Raw genomic sequence first — 13720 nt, forward strand, 5'->3', positions numbered from 1 at the left:
TTTGGTTGTTGGTAGGTCCTTTCATTAAGACTTCTGTCATTCTTCAGCTTACTTTCTTTTTTTCTTTTTTATTCTATATTCATTAGATTGATGCTGGACTTCTGCATTTCTTCATATCTTTATTTTTTTTCCTCATGTTTTCCTTCTTTTCTCCTATTTCTTAGAGGTTTCTTCAAGTTTATTTTCCATATCTCTAACTTGGTCTTCAGACATGCTTTTTAGCCCATTCCTTGAGGTATTTTTACTTTTGCCATGATTTTAATTCTAGAATCTCTTGAGAGTTGTCATATTTGTTTTGATATTCATTGTAACATGTGTTCTGTATCTTTCAGCCCCCAATTTCTATGCTAAGAACCTTCTCTGGGAAGATTGCCTACTTTTCTCAGAGAGCTCTTCTTAGGAATTGCTAAAATCTGTTGTCATTAGCTGCTGTTTCTGGAGCTGACTGCACTTCTTTGGCCCATTGCTGCTTTTTGTGTTTTTTTGACTCTAAATGTAGAGTTTTTAAGATATTCCCTTGGGAAGATCTGGCTTACTTTTGGTATATATATATGTACATATATATATTTTAAATTATACATAATATATATAGTTAAAATTCTTTTGTCAATCCAGTACAATCTGTTGTTTGGATTCCTCAAAATTTCTAGTCTGCTGATAGTACTCTTTCTTATTTATTTTTTAAACAGTACCATTTATATCATTTCACTGGCATCTTGGGAAGAAGGGGGAGGTAGATTGAAGTACTCAATCCATCAGTTTGAATTAGAAATAAAAGTTGTGCATGTATTTTAAGCATAGAAAACAAAAATAACAACCAAACAGAAAAAGATACCCTCTTTTCTTCTTCTTTTCCTACTCTTCCCTATCTAGTACTAGTTAAGCAGGAGAAACATCCTTGCTTATAGGGATCAGGTTTATAGATTACTTTAAAATTAGGAAGGCATTGCTATTAGAATAGGATTTCAAAAGAAAGATATTCACACAAACATCTTGTTTTTAAATTTTGTTTTAAACATTTGATTATTCTTGGAAAATGTATGCTTTTCTAGAAAGAATATATAAAAATTCACTATCATAAATGTATATCCATATGTTTTCCTTTAAGCTCTTCTCATGAATTACTTTTTCCTGATAGTGTACTTTTCCCAACACTGGTGCTCGTATCATGATGTTCATTGGTGGTCCAGCCACTCAGGGGCCTGGAATGGTGGTTGGAGACGAATTGAAGACACCCATAAGATCATGGCATGACATTGAAAAAGACAATGCCAAATATGTTAAAAAGGGAACTAAGGTAATTTTGGTTTTTAAGTCTTTTTGCCTTATTAGAAAAATTCATTTGATGGAAGAGGAAGAATATAATTACTTTCTGATAAGTCTGATATTGTGATGATCCTGCAACTGCTCCTCAGAATTAGAGAAATAGTCTTTTCCTCCTTGATAATTTGTTATATTTTTTCTGGTTTTAAATATTTAAAAACTTAATAAGGGGCACCAATAGGTGTCTCTTTAAAAACTACTCCTGAGAGAAAACCTGTGTGTCTTTTTTAATATTCATGTTAAAGAATGTCTTTCCCATCAGGAAGAATTTCTTGAATTTTCCAATTTTTCATTTCCAGGAGGCTGCCCTTTAGATATGTATATTGTTCATAGCTTGAATAGTCCATCATTTTCTCATAAGTTGTTCTCTGTTCATGTAACTTCAATTTTATCTGGGTTTGTGTCAGTACATTTTCACTACTGTTGATTCTTGATACCCTTGTATTGGTTCTGCTTGTTAATGTCCCATCCCTCCCCCCCTTTTTAAAAAAATTGTCTAGAGTTTACAATTTTAGTTTAGTTGTCCTGTATTATCTCATATTTCTTTTTGGTAGTCATTATTATATTTTTAGGGTGTAATTAATAACAGATAATTTTTGTCACTATTAATGGATGCTTTTTTTCCTGTCACCTAATTTCCCTTTTGAATTTGGAGTATTTCTTAGAGCTTCAAAAGAAGTTTTATATTTGTTTATCTTAATACTTTTGCTATTGTCTATTTTTCATGTTACTTGAGTATAGATTTATCCAGGAAAAAGAGTTCTGTGTTGTTCTTCCATCATGTATGTATGAAGAGCAACATGCCTTTCTTCAAGGTTAGCTTGAAATTTAGGAGTTCATTTAGAATGAATGGCATTTAAAGAAAAGAATGTGAGAGTGTCAGACTTATTAGAAGTTATCGTATCATTTTATGAGACGTTATAGAAAATTAAATTAGAACAAATCACACATAAATTATTATGGATTATTCTTTTAGTATTTCTTAGATCATTTTGATTTATTAATGGCAAAAGATTTATAGGATGATTAAGTTTGTACATTACTTTGATTTGATCTTAAAAAATCTGTTGTAGCATTTTGAAGCATTGGCTAATCGCGCTGCTACGACTGGTCATGTTATTGATATCTATGCATGTGCATTAGATCAGACAGGTCTCCTGGAGATGAAATGCTGTCCTAACCTTACTGGGTATGTATATACGTTTTTACAAGTATTGCAGTTATAAACTAATAATGACACTTTACAAATATAAACCAATAATGGAAAAAAAAAATAGTTATGATCCTGCCACTCCAGGGCAACAGCTATTAACAGTTTTTGATACTCCTTTCAGTAAAGCTTACTTTAAATTTTTTCTAAAATACAGTTAAAAAGGCACAAGTTCTGTTTGAAAAGATCATCTTCATACCCTTCAGTCATTGTTTTATATTATTATTTTGGTAGCTTTTTTGAGATATAATTCACATACTATAAAATTTACTCATTTAAAGCATGTAATTTAATGGTTTTTTTTTTCTTTTAGTATATTCTACCCATCACCATGATTTTATTTTAGGACATTTACATTATCCCAGCAAGAAACTCTGTACCTATTAGCAGTCACTTCTCAATTCTCCTTCCTCCCCCTCCCCCTTTCAGCCTAGACAACCACTAAACTACTTTCTGTCCCTATAGATTTGCCTGTTCTTGATATTAGGGGGACACCATTTTATCCTTCACCATTAAGTATAATGTTAGCTGTGGATTTTTGTAGATGCCTTTATCAGGTTGAGTATGTTCCTATTCCTAGTTTGTTGGATTTTTCTTTGAGTGAGATGGGAAGTCATTAGAGAGTTTTCAGGAGAGGAGTGATATGATCTGACTTAATGCTTTAAAAGGATCATTTGACTTTAGTTGTCTTTAGTACGTAGAGGGACACAGGAATATCAAGTGGTGGCATCACAGCTGGTGAGAAGTGGTTGGATTTGGGGTATATTTAGAAGACAGAGAATTTGCTAGGAGGTTGGATCTGGGGTTTGAGAAAACCAAATAAGTCTAGAAGGATTGAGTTGTCCTTTATTGAAATGGGTAAGACTGGGAGGAAGAACATTTGGGGAGAAGATTAGGAGTTCAGTTTTGAACATGTTTGGTTTGAGATGCCAGTAGACATCCATGGGGAGAGGTTGAGTAGGCAGTTGGATATTAGAACCTACAAATGCAGAAGATAGGTCTGAATTTGTATCTAGAGATATAAATGCAGGAGTTGTCAGAATATTGCTGTGGTTTTTATTTTTTGGCTGCATTGGGTTGCTGTGCACAGGCTTTCTCTAGTTGCGGCAAGCAGGGGCTACTCTTCATTGCGGTGCGCGGGCTTCTCATTGCAGTGGCTTCTCTTGTTGCGAAGCATGGGCCCTAGAGTACATGGGCTTCAGTAGTTGTGGCACACGGGCTTAGTTGCTCCGCGGCATGTGGGATCTTCCCAGACCAGGGATTGAACGCGTGTCCCCTGCATTGGCAGGCGGATTCTTAAGCACTGCGCCTCCAGGGAAGTCCCTATTTTTGGTTTTTTAAAGCAATAAAAGTGGATGAGATTGTAAGATTGTGTAATTTAACACTACGAAGGTCATTGGTGACCTTCCTAAGAGCACTGAAAGTTGACTTAGAGTGAATAAGAAAAGGAACAGGAGGAGGGGATCGGAAGCAGCTGACATAGACCAGAGCTTCTCAGACTTTCATTTCACATGTACAAGTCAGTTGGATAGCTTGTTAAAATATAGATTCTGGATTTAGTATGCATAGGATGGGACTTGAAATTCTGCTTTTCAAACAAGACCCTTGGTGATGCTAATGTTGTTGGACCAAGGGCAACACTGAGTAGTAAAGGTATAGACAGCTCTTTCATAGAGGTTTGCTGTAAAAGGGAGTGGATAAGTAGGGTATGGTATACGTTGCCATTATTTTAGGATGTTTTACTAGGTTTAGTGATAACATAGATCGTTCTAGATGACATGTTTGCAAAAGTGGAAAATCTGAAAAAATCTACATGCGAACTATTAGAATTAGTATGTTAAGTTGTCAAGACTTCTAAATCAAGGTCAGTGTACAAAATTCAACTATATTTTTGTATAACAGTAACAAATAGAGTAGACCCTGGGACACCATGGGTTTGAACTGCACAGGTCCACTTATATGTGGATTTTTTTCAATATATACATACTATAGTACTACATGATCCTTGGTTGGTTGACTCCAAGGATGTGGAACCATGGATACGGAGGGCTGACTATAAAGTTTTACATAGATTTTTGACTGCACATAAGGGTCTGTGCCCTAAACTCCACATTGTTCAAGGGTCAACTATAAAAAGCAAACAAAATTTAACAGCATACAATCTATAATAGCATCAGAGATAACATAAATTAGGACTTTAGCAGTATCAAAAATAAAATTTCCATTGATTAATTATACCACATCAGTTTTTTTTCTTTTGCCTAATGTAATTTTTGATTGTTTTATTGTTATTTTAAAAACTACTTAAAATATTTTAAAAATATGATGAACAAATACATGTAAATGTTTGGACTCAGGTTGTATATGGATATATGTATCCGCCTTTTAATTTAAACAGTAGAAAGTTTTACATAGCTTCCCCTACTTTGCATTTTTTTACTGATATCTTGGAAATGGGTTTATAGTAGTACAGTTGACCCTTGAGCAATTTGAGGATTGGGGGAACTGACCCTTTGCATAGTGGAAAGTCTGAGTATAATTTTTAGTTGGCCCTCCATATCTGTGGTTCCTCTATATTTGCAGTTCTGCATCCTCAGATTCAACCATCAGTGGATAGTGTAGTTCTGTAATATTTACTACTGAAAAAAATCCGCTCATAAGTGGACTCACGCAGTTCAAAACCTGTGGTTTTCAAGGGTCAACTGTATATCACTCCATTGTGTGGTTGTACCATATTTTATTCAGCTAGTCTAATACATGGTCATCTGGATTGTTTCCAATCTTTTATTATTATAAATAGTACTTCAGTGAATAGACTTGTGCCTGTATTTTGCTTTTTGGTTTTTGTTTGCCCGATTATCTTTGGGATAGATTCCTAATAGTGGGGTGGCTGGATTACAGAGAAAATACATATGTAATTTTGTTAGATACTGTCAAGTTCCCTTGCATTGGGTTTGCACCATTTTCCATTCCCATAAGCAATTATGAGCATGCCCGTTTTTCCACAGCCTCATCAACAGAATATGTTGTCAGACTGATTTGCTGATTTATTAGGGTGGAAATGGCATCTCAGAATAGTTTTTATTTGACAGTGTTTTTTAAAACTTAAAAAAATTTATAAAGGTACATGGTTACTGAAAAAAATTTAACAGTACTTAAGTGCATAAAGTGAAAATGCTCCTAAAATATGCCTGTATTCTCATTCACTGGGTATAACACTGTTAAGTTCAGTGTGACACACAGAGACAATATATGCATATACACACACTACACATGGAGATATTTATTTTTAAGAATGACAATGAATGCTGTGAACTCTCAGATGTCTTCACCAGTAGGGAGAACTGGGTAACTGGGATGGGAGAGACACATATATTACTATGTACCCTTTTGTACTTTTTGAATTTTGTAATGTATAGATGTATTACCTATTTAAAAAAGAATTTTTAAAAATTACTGAGGACAGATACAAGTGTTAGGGGCACTCAGGTACCCTCAGAATTGAGATTATTTGTGGCCTGGGGATATTTTCATATAATTGAGTTTTTTAAATTAATGTTAATATCACACATCTTGGGAAATATCTTTAAAATTTTGTTGGTAGTGTTGAAAAATAATTTACTTTTCTGGTTTTACACATGGACTCTTGTGTCACATTGTTTTTTCCTCTTTCCATGCAGAGGATACATGGTAATGGGTGACTCTTTCAACACTTCCTTATTCAAGCAAACTTTTCAAAGAGTTTTTACCAAAGATATGCATGGACAGTTTAAAATGGGCTTTGGTGGTACATTAGAAATAAAGGTAAGAACCAAAACTTGACATGTATGGTATGTTACCAAGAGAGAAATTTGTAGGCTTGATCATAATTTTAAAACATCATCAATCAAATTCAAGATATGCTTTAAAAATAGTGGTTATTTTGTATTGAAACCTGGAGTTAGAGATTTGTTCACCAGAAAAATGTTCATCGTTAAATGTACAATGAAATTTTACTTGAGCATCTCTAAATAATTGTTAAAACAAGAGGAAATTATATAAGTAAAATTTCCTTTAACTCTATTTTTTGTTTATATAGGGTTTAACTTTTTAAGTATAGGCATACCTCATTTTATTGTGCTTCGCAGATACTGCATTTTTTTACAAATTGAAGGTTTGTGGCAACCCTGTGTGGAGCAAGTCTGCTGGCACCATTTTTTCAACAGCATTTGCTCATTTCATGTCTTTGTGTCACATTTTGGTAATTCTCACAATATTTCAAACTTTTTCATTATTATTATATTTGTTATGGTGATCTGTGGTCTGTGATCTTTGATGTTACTATTGTAATTGTTTTGGGGCACCATGAACCGTACCCATTTAAGATAGTGAACTTAATCAGTAAATGTGTGTGTTCTGATTGCTCCAGCTGCTGGCCGTTCCCTTGTCTCTCTCCCTTTTCTCAGGCCTCTCTATTCCCTGAGACACAGCAATATTGAAATTAGGCCAATTAATAACCCTACAATGGTCTCTAAGTGTTCAAGTGAAAGGAAGAGTCCCACATCTCTCACTTTAAATCAAAAGCTTTGTGAGGAAGACATGTCAAAAACCAAGACAGGCCAAAGCTAAGTCTCTTGGTTCCAAACAGTTGGTCAAGTTGTGAATGCAAAGGAGGAGATCTTAAAAGAAATTAAAAGTGCTACTCCAGTGAACACACAAAGGATAAGAAAGAAAAACAGCCTGACTGCTGATATGGAGAAAGTTTTAGTGGTCTGGATAGAGGATCAAACCTGCTATAATGTTCCCTTAAGCCAAAGCCTAATCCAGAGCAAGTCCTGTCCTCCCTTCAATTCTAGGAAGGCTGAGAGAGGTGAGGAAGCTGCAGAAGAAAAGTTTGAAGCTAGCAGAGTTGGTTCATGTGGTTTAAAGAAAGAAGCCAGCTTTGTAACATAAAAGTGCAAGGGGAAGCATCGAGTGCTGATGTAGAAGCTGCAGCAAGTTATCCAGAAGATCTAACTAAGATAATGAATAAAGGTGGTGGCTACATAAAACAACAGATTTTCAATATAGATGAAACAACCTTCTACTGGAAGAAGATGCCATTGAGAACTTTCATAGCTAGAGAGAAGTCAGTGGTGGGCTTCAAAGGACAGGCTGACTCTCTCGTTAGGGACTAATGCGGTCGGTGAGTTTAAGTTGACCTAATACTCATTTACCATTTCTCGAGATCCTTGGGCCCTTAAGAATCTACTCTGCCTATGCTCTATTAATGAAACAACATAGCCTGGATGACAGCATATCTGTTTACCACATGGTTTACTGAATATTTTAAACCCACTGTTGAGACCTACCACTCAGAAAAAAAAGAATCTTTTCTAAATATTACTGCTCATTGACAATGCACCTGGTCACCTAAGAGCTCTGTTGGAGATGGACAATGAGATTCAAGTTGTTTCCATGCCTGCTAACACAACATCCATCATGCAGTCCATGGATCAAGGAGTAATTTCAACTTTCAAGTCTTATTTTTTAAGAAATACATTTCATAAGGCTATAGCTACCATAGACAGTGGTTCCTCTGATGAATCTTGGCAAAGTAGATTGAAAACCTTCTGGAAAGAATTCACCATTCAGATGCCATTAAGAACATTTGTGATTCGTGGGAAGAGATCAAAATATCAGTCTTAACAAGAGCTTGAAAGAAGTTGATTCCAGCCCTCATGGATGAATGTGAGGGGTTCAAGACTTCAGTGGAAGAAGTAACTGCAGATGTAGTGGAAACAGCTAGAGAACTAGAATTGGAAGTAGAGCCTGAAGATGTGATTGAACTGCTGCAACCTCATGATAAAACTTGAATGGAGAGGAGTTGCTTCTTATGGATGAGCAAAGAAAGTGGTTTCTTGAAATGGAATCTACTGATGAAGTTGCTGTACAGATTGTTGAAATGACAACAAAGGATTTAAAATATTACATAAACTTAGTTGATAAAGCAGTGACAGGGTTTGAGAGGACTGACTCCAATTTTGAAAGAAGTTCAACTGTGGGTAAAACGCTATCAAACAGCATTGCATGCTACAGAGAAACTGTGAAAGGAAGAGTCATTCAATGCAGCAAACTTCATTGTTGTCTTATTTTAAGAAATTGCCACATATATCCAGACAAAACTCTAATTCAAAAAGATACATACACCCCTATGTTCATAGCAGCACTATTCATGATAGCCAAGACATGGAAACAACCCAAATGTCCATCGACAGATGAATGGATAAAGAAGATGTGGTACATATACACAATGGAATACTACTCAACCATAAGAAAGAAAGAAAGAATGCCCTTTGCAGCAACATGGATGCAACTAGAGATTATCATACTAAGTGAAGTAAGTAAGAAAGAGAAAGACAAATACCATATGATATCACTTATATGTGGAATCTAAAATATGACACAAAGGAACCTATCTACAAAACAGAAACAGACTCACTGACATAGAGAACAGACTCGTGGTTGCCAAGGGGCAGGGGGCTGGGGGAGGAATGGAGTGGGAAGTTGGGATTAGGAGATGTAAGCTATTATATATGGAATGGGTAAACAACAAGGTCCTACTGTATAGCACAGAGAGCTGTATTCAGTATCCTATGATAAACCATAATGGAAAAGAATATATAAAAAGAATGTATATATTTGTGTAACTGAATCACTTTGCTGTACAGAAGAAATTAACACAACATTGTAAATCAACTATACTTCAAAAAAAAGAAACAGAAAAAAGAAATAGCCACAGTCACCCCAACCTTCAGCAACCACCATCACCCTGATCAGTCAGCAGCCATCAACATCGAGGCGAGACCCTCCACCAGCAAAAAGTTTATGACTCACTGAAGGCTCAGATGATAGCATTTCTTAGCAATAAAGTATTTAAAAATTAAGCTATGTATATTGTTTTTTAAGACATAATGCTATTGCACACTTAATAGACTACAGTGTAGTATAAATATAACTTTATGTAACATAAAGTTATATAACATAACTTTGTGAGAAATAAAAAAATTGGTTTGATTCTCTTTATTCTCAATAGTTGCTTTATTGTGGTGGTCTGGAACCAAAACCACAATATCTCCAAGGTATGCCTGTATGTTTTTTTTAGTGCTAAATTTGCTTATGTTAGTGCTAGATTCTTTAATTGCAGGAGTTGGTATCTAACTTAAGAGAAACATTTTCTGTTTTATTTGGATAATCAGTAATTGTTTTTGGTAAGTTGTTGATATTATTCAATTCTATCATTCATTTCAAATTTGGGATTCAAGAAACCCAAAGGCTTAGTGTTATTTTTAAGTGTCTTACAAGCACATTGATTTTGAGTTATTAAATATTTCTTGTTAATCTTCTTATTTCATTGAATGCTTGCTATATGTCCAGCATTAAGCTAGGAAATTGTAGAGATCTCAGGGAATATCTAAGACATAGGTATTCTTATAAAGAACTTATTCTTGATAGAAAGACAAGATTAACACATGTGATTGAATGAAACAATAGTAGATTATAAAAGAGCTGTAAAGGTTTAGGGAAGAAAAATGAATGTATGCAGGATACAATTTATCCTAGATGGTTTTACAGTGACTTAGAGTGGTTTTTGAAACATGGCAGAGTTTAACTTGGTTGAGGAGAATGATTTTAGTTGGGAGCCCAGTGTGAAGAGAGGCACAGAGGTGAGAATCAGCATGGTATGTTTGGGAAGACTGCCCAGTGAGAGTGGATGGTTTGTATTGGAATGTAAGTGAAATAGTTTTAATTGTGTGGTTTGGTTGTAGTTTGGAGATGCATGTGTAGGCAGAAGAAGCCCTTATAGGTTAATGAAGAACAGTGTTTGGGGTAAAATTTGTCTTGATAGTGGTATTCAGGATTTGTCAGGAAAAAGAATCTCATGTAAGAAAACTTGAGTTGGGCTTCCAAATTTTTAGATAGAAGATAACATTAGCTTAAATTTGGGGGTTAGTGGAGATTGGAAAGAAACCAGTCTTGGTGACAGATTTTCAATGGGAGTTAAAATAGAAGGTGGTACACCAAAGTGTACTAGAGTCATTCCTTGGTATCTGTAGGGGACTGGTTCCAGGACACCTCCCCCACACCACCACTGCAGATGCTCAAGTCCTCTATAAAATGGTGTAATATTCTTATGTAGCCTACACACATCCTCCCACATACTTTAAATCATCTCTAGATTAGTTATAATACCTAATAAAATGTAAATGCTATGTAAATAGTTGCCTGTGCACAGCAAATTCTAGTTTTGCTTTTTGGAGCTTTCTGAAAAACTTTTTTTCAAGTATTTTCAATCCGAGGTTGGTCGAACCTGCAGCTGTGGAACCCACTGATATGGAGGGCTGACAATATATTCTTATTTTGCAGACCTCAAGGGAAATAAAGATTTCAGGAGCTATTGGACCCTGTGTGTCTCTCAATTCTAAAGGACCCTGTGTGTCTGAAAATGTAAGTCATCTTTATTCTAAAAAGAAAATACAGTTAATTCTCAGGGCAGATCCAAGAGAGACCTGGGGTGGCAGTCTATAGCATTCCTTTCAAAATTATTGTGTGGGCTGTTTTACAGTAGAATGTGGCTCAGCTTCCATTGGTATACCTCTGTTTGTTGTTGTTCTTTCCACATACCCCTTTTCCCATTCACCCCTAAATTAAAACTTTTGTACTGTCACCAGTCTTCTATTTTTTATGCCTAAGTTATTCCTTGCCCAGCGTGCCTGAAAAAACAACAACTATGATTTGGAAATTTGGAGACTCCTGAAAGTCAAAATTAATTCTGAAATTTTTTTCGTTAGTAGAATTTCCGTCAAAGTAGCCAGCAGATTTAAGCTTTTAAGCTTCAATTCCTTTCTTTTCTTTTATCACATCTAGTGGACATATAAGGCACTTTGAAATAGTAGAATCATGTAGCTGTGGAGAGGATGATGGGACAAATAACAAAGTGTGCAATCATCTTTACAATGACAGAGTTTAAAAATTAATTTTAAGCAGTTTGCATGGAAAAATTTATATCTAAGAAGTTTTCTTGGGAATTAGACTGCTTAAATTACACAGTTCTGATCCAGAGAACCTATATTCATATATGCGTATGTTATATGTTAAATCACTCTCTCTTTACACAGATTAAGTAGTTGGATAGAAGGATAATGTTAGTTGTAATTACTTCATTAAATGGTGTATATTTTTAAAGTCTACAATATGAAGAACTTGTATCAATACTTTTGTAATTTACTTAGCAAGAATTTGAATTAATTATAATTTTATTTGTGTAAAAATTGCTTAAGTTTATTTCATAGTATATTTATATGATCTTAAAAAAATCTTAAACCTCTAACATTTATTGAATTAGTTAGAAACCTGAAATAGATTTTTTCTTACTGATATTTTTTTCCACCTTTTCACCTTAATATATATATAGTAATAAACTATATTCTCTGGTTTTCAAACATACTATGTTTTATTTTTATAGGAGATAGGAACAGGTGGCACTTGTCAATGGAAGATATGTGGACTCAGTCCCACTACAACCTTAGCCATATATTTTGAAGTTGTCAATCAGGTATGACTTTTTATATTTGAATATTGAAATGTATATTTGAAAAAATACTTAATTTAGGCCATGAATATTTCCAGAGCTTATGACCCAAAGATTATTCTGTTTTGGAGTTTTTGTTTGTCATTTTCTGTTTCTCAAGGCTACACTCCTTGGTGAGAGGACATACTATAATAGAGATGTCAGGGAAACCTGCAAATGCCCAACCTTGGGCAACCCAACTTTTAGTATTAGTTTTCTTTTGTTTTTAATAAAAAATTGAAGCATAAATAAAATCTTAAATTCTGTTCTAGTTGTGCATTTTTGTAATTAGGTATCTAGTTCCTCCTAGGTGTCTCAAGGTATATAATATTTGAGTCCTCCTATGAGAAAGTTTAATATATCAAAACTTATAGAAAAAGATTGGAAGGTAAAGATGCCAATATTTGGAAAGATTTTTTTCTGCTGCTGCAGGAAAAAGTTATCATATTAAAGAATGATATAATGGATAAATTATTGACTTATATACCAATAGTTATTAGGCATAAAATGAACCACAAAGTATTAGTAGTCAGCCTTCCTAAGACAAGTGCAGGAATTTTTTTTTTACAGTTAAAATTTGTGAAAAATATAGTGGCTCTTATTGACAAACAGTTACAACAACAACAAAGCAAGAATGTTGTCAAAGGGCATGAAGAAAGTTTCCCTATTGACCACCCCACTTTTTCTTTCTGAGGATCATTATCATATATTACTATTGGTCTCTTCTCATTAATGATTTTCTGTTAGTCATCTGTTCATCATGTGATTATCTTCCTCAAAGTTGTGTTTTCATCTTATGTACCTAGGGGAGGAGAACTTAGCTCAATTTCTTTTTCTTTTTTTTAATTGAATTGTAGTTTATTTACAATGTTGTGTTAGTTTCAGGTGTGCAACAAAGTGATTCAGTTATACATGTATATTTTTCTATTCTTTTTTCAGATTCTTTTCCCTTATAGGTTATTATAAAATATTGAGTATAGTTCCCTGTGCTATACAGTAGGTCCTTGTTGGTTATCTGTTTTATATATAGTAGTGTGTATCTGTTAATCCCAAAGTCCTAATTTATCCCCTGCCCTTTCCCCTTTGGTAACCATAAGTTTGTTTTCTATGTCTGTGGGTCTATTTCTGTTTTGTATATAAGTTCATTTGTATCATTGTTTTTTTAGATTCCACATATAAACCATGTCATATGATATATGTCTTGCTCTGTCTGGCTTACTTCACTTAGTGTGATTATCTAGGTCCATCCATGTTGCTGCAGAAGACATTATTTCATTATTTTTTATGTTAGCTCAATGTCTTTTTATCCAGTTACTATTAGGCAAAATTGCCTCACTTATGCCTTTTCTTATCTGTTAATTTCTTTACACTTCTCCCTTCATTTTGTTTTTTCATGTTTCTCTGAATTATATATTACTTGAAATTGATTTCCTAGCTTGACTCACTCCATAATTTTTCTCCTCTCCCAAATCCGTTTCTTTTTCACGTGGCAAATCACCACTGTTTTGTATGCACTGGAAATAAGCATCCTTCTGATGGATTTTAGAATGAATTTTGTTAGTGCTAGGATATGCAGTCCATGACTATATGACAACAAT

The 13720-nt window shown here is 34.4% G+C and overlaps 1 protein-coding gene across 1 annotated transcript in view; it reads left to right on the forward strand.

Annotated features, from left to right (window-relative positions):
• Window positions 1-13720, forward strand: part of SEC23A (SEC23 homolog A, COPII coat complex component) — a 65317-nt gene that overhangs the window by 16373 nt on the left and 35224 nt on the right. Inside the window, exons 8-12 of the mRNA XM_082647736.1 lie at window positions 1139-1297; window positions 2397-2512; window positions 6214-6337; window positions 10919-10999; window positions 12018-12107. Of these exons, the coding sequence (XP_082503862.1) occupies window positions 1139-1297; window positions 2397-2512; window positions 6214-6337; window positions 10919-10999; window positions 12018-12107 (570 nt within the window). The remainder of the gene's footprint in view (window positions 1-1138; window positions 1298-2396; window positions 2513-6213; window positions 6338-10918; window positions 11000-12017; window positions 12108-13720) is intronic.

Source organism: Grampus griseus (genome assembly GCF_964374135.1).
Source record: "Grampus griseus genome assembly, chromosome: 2".
Classification (NCBI taxonomy): Eukaryota; Metazoa; Chordata; class Mammalia; order Artiodactyla; family Delphinidae; genus Grampus; species Grampus griseus.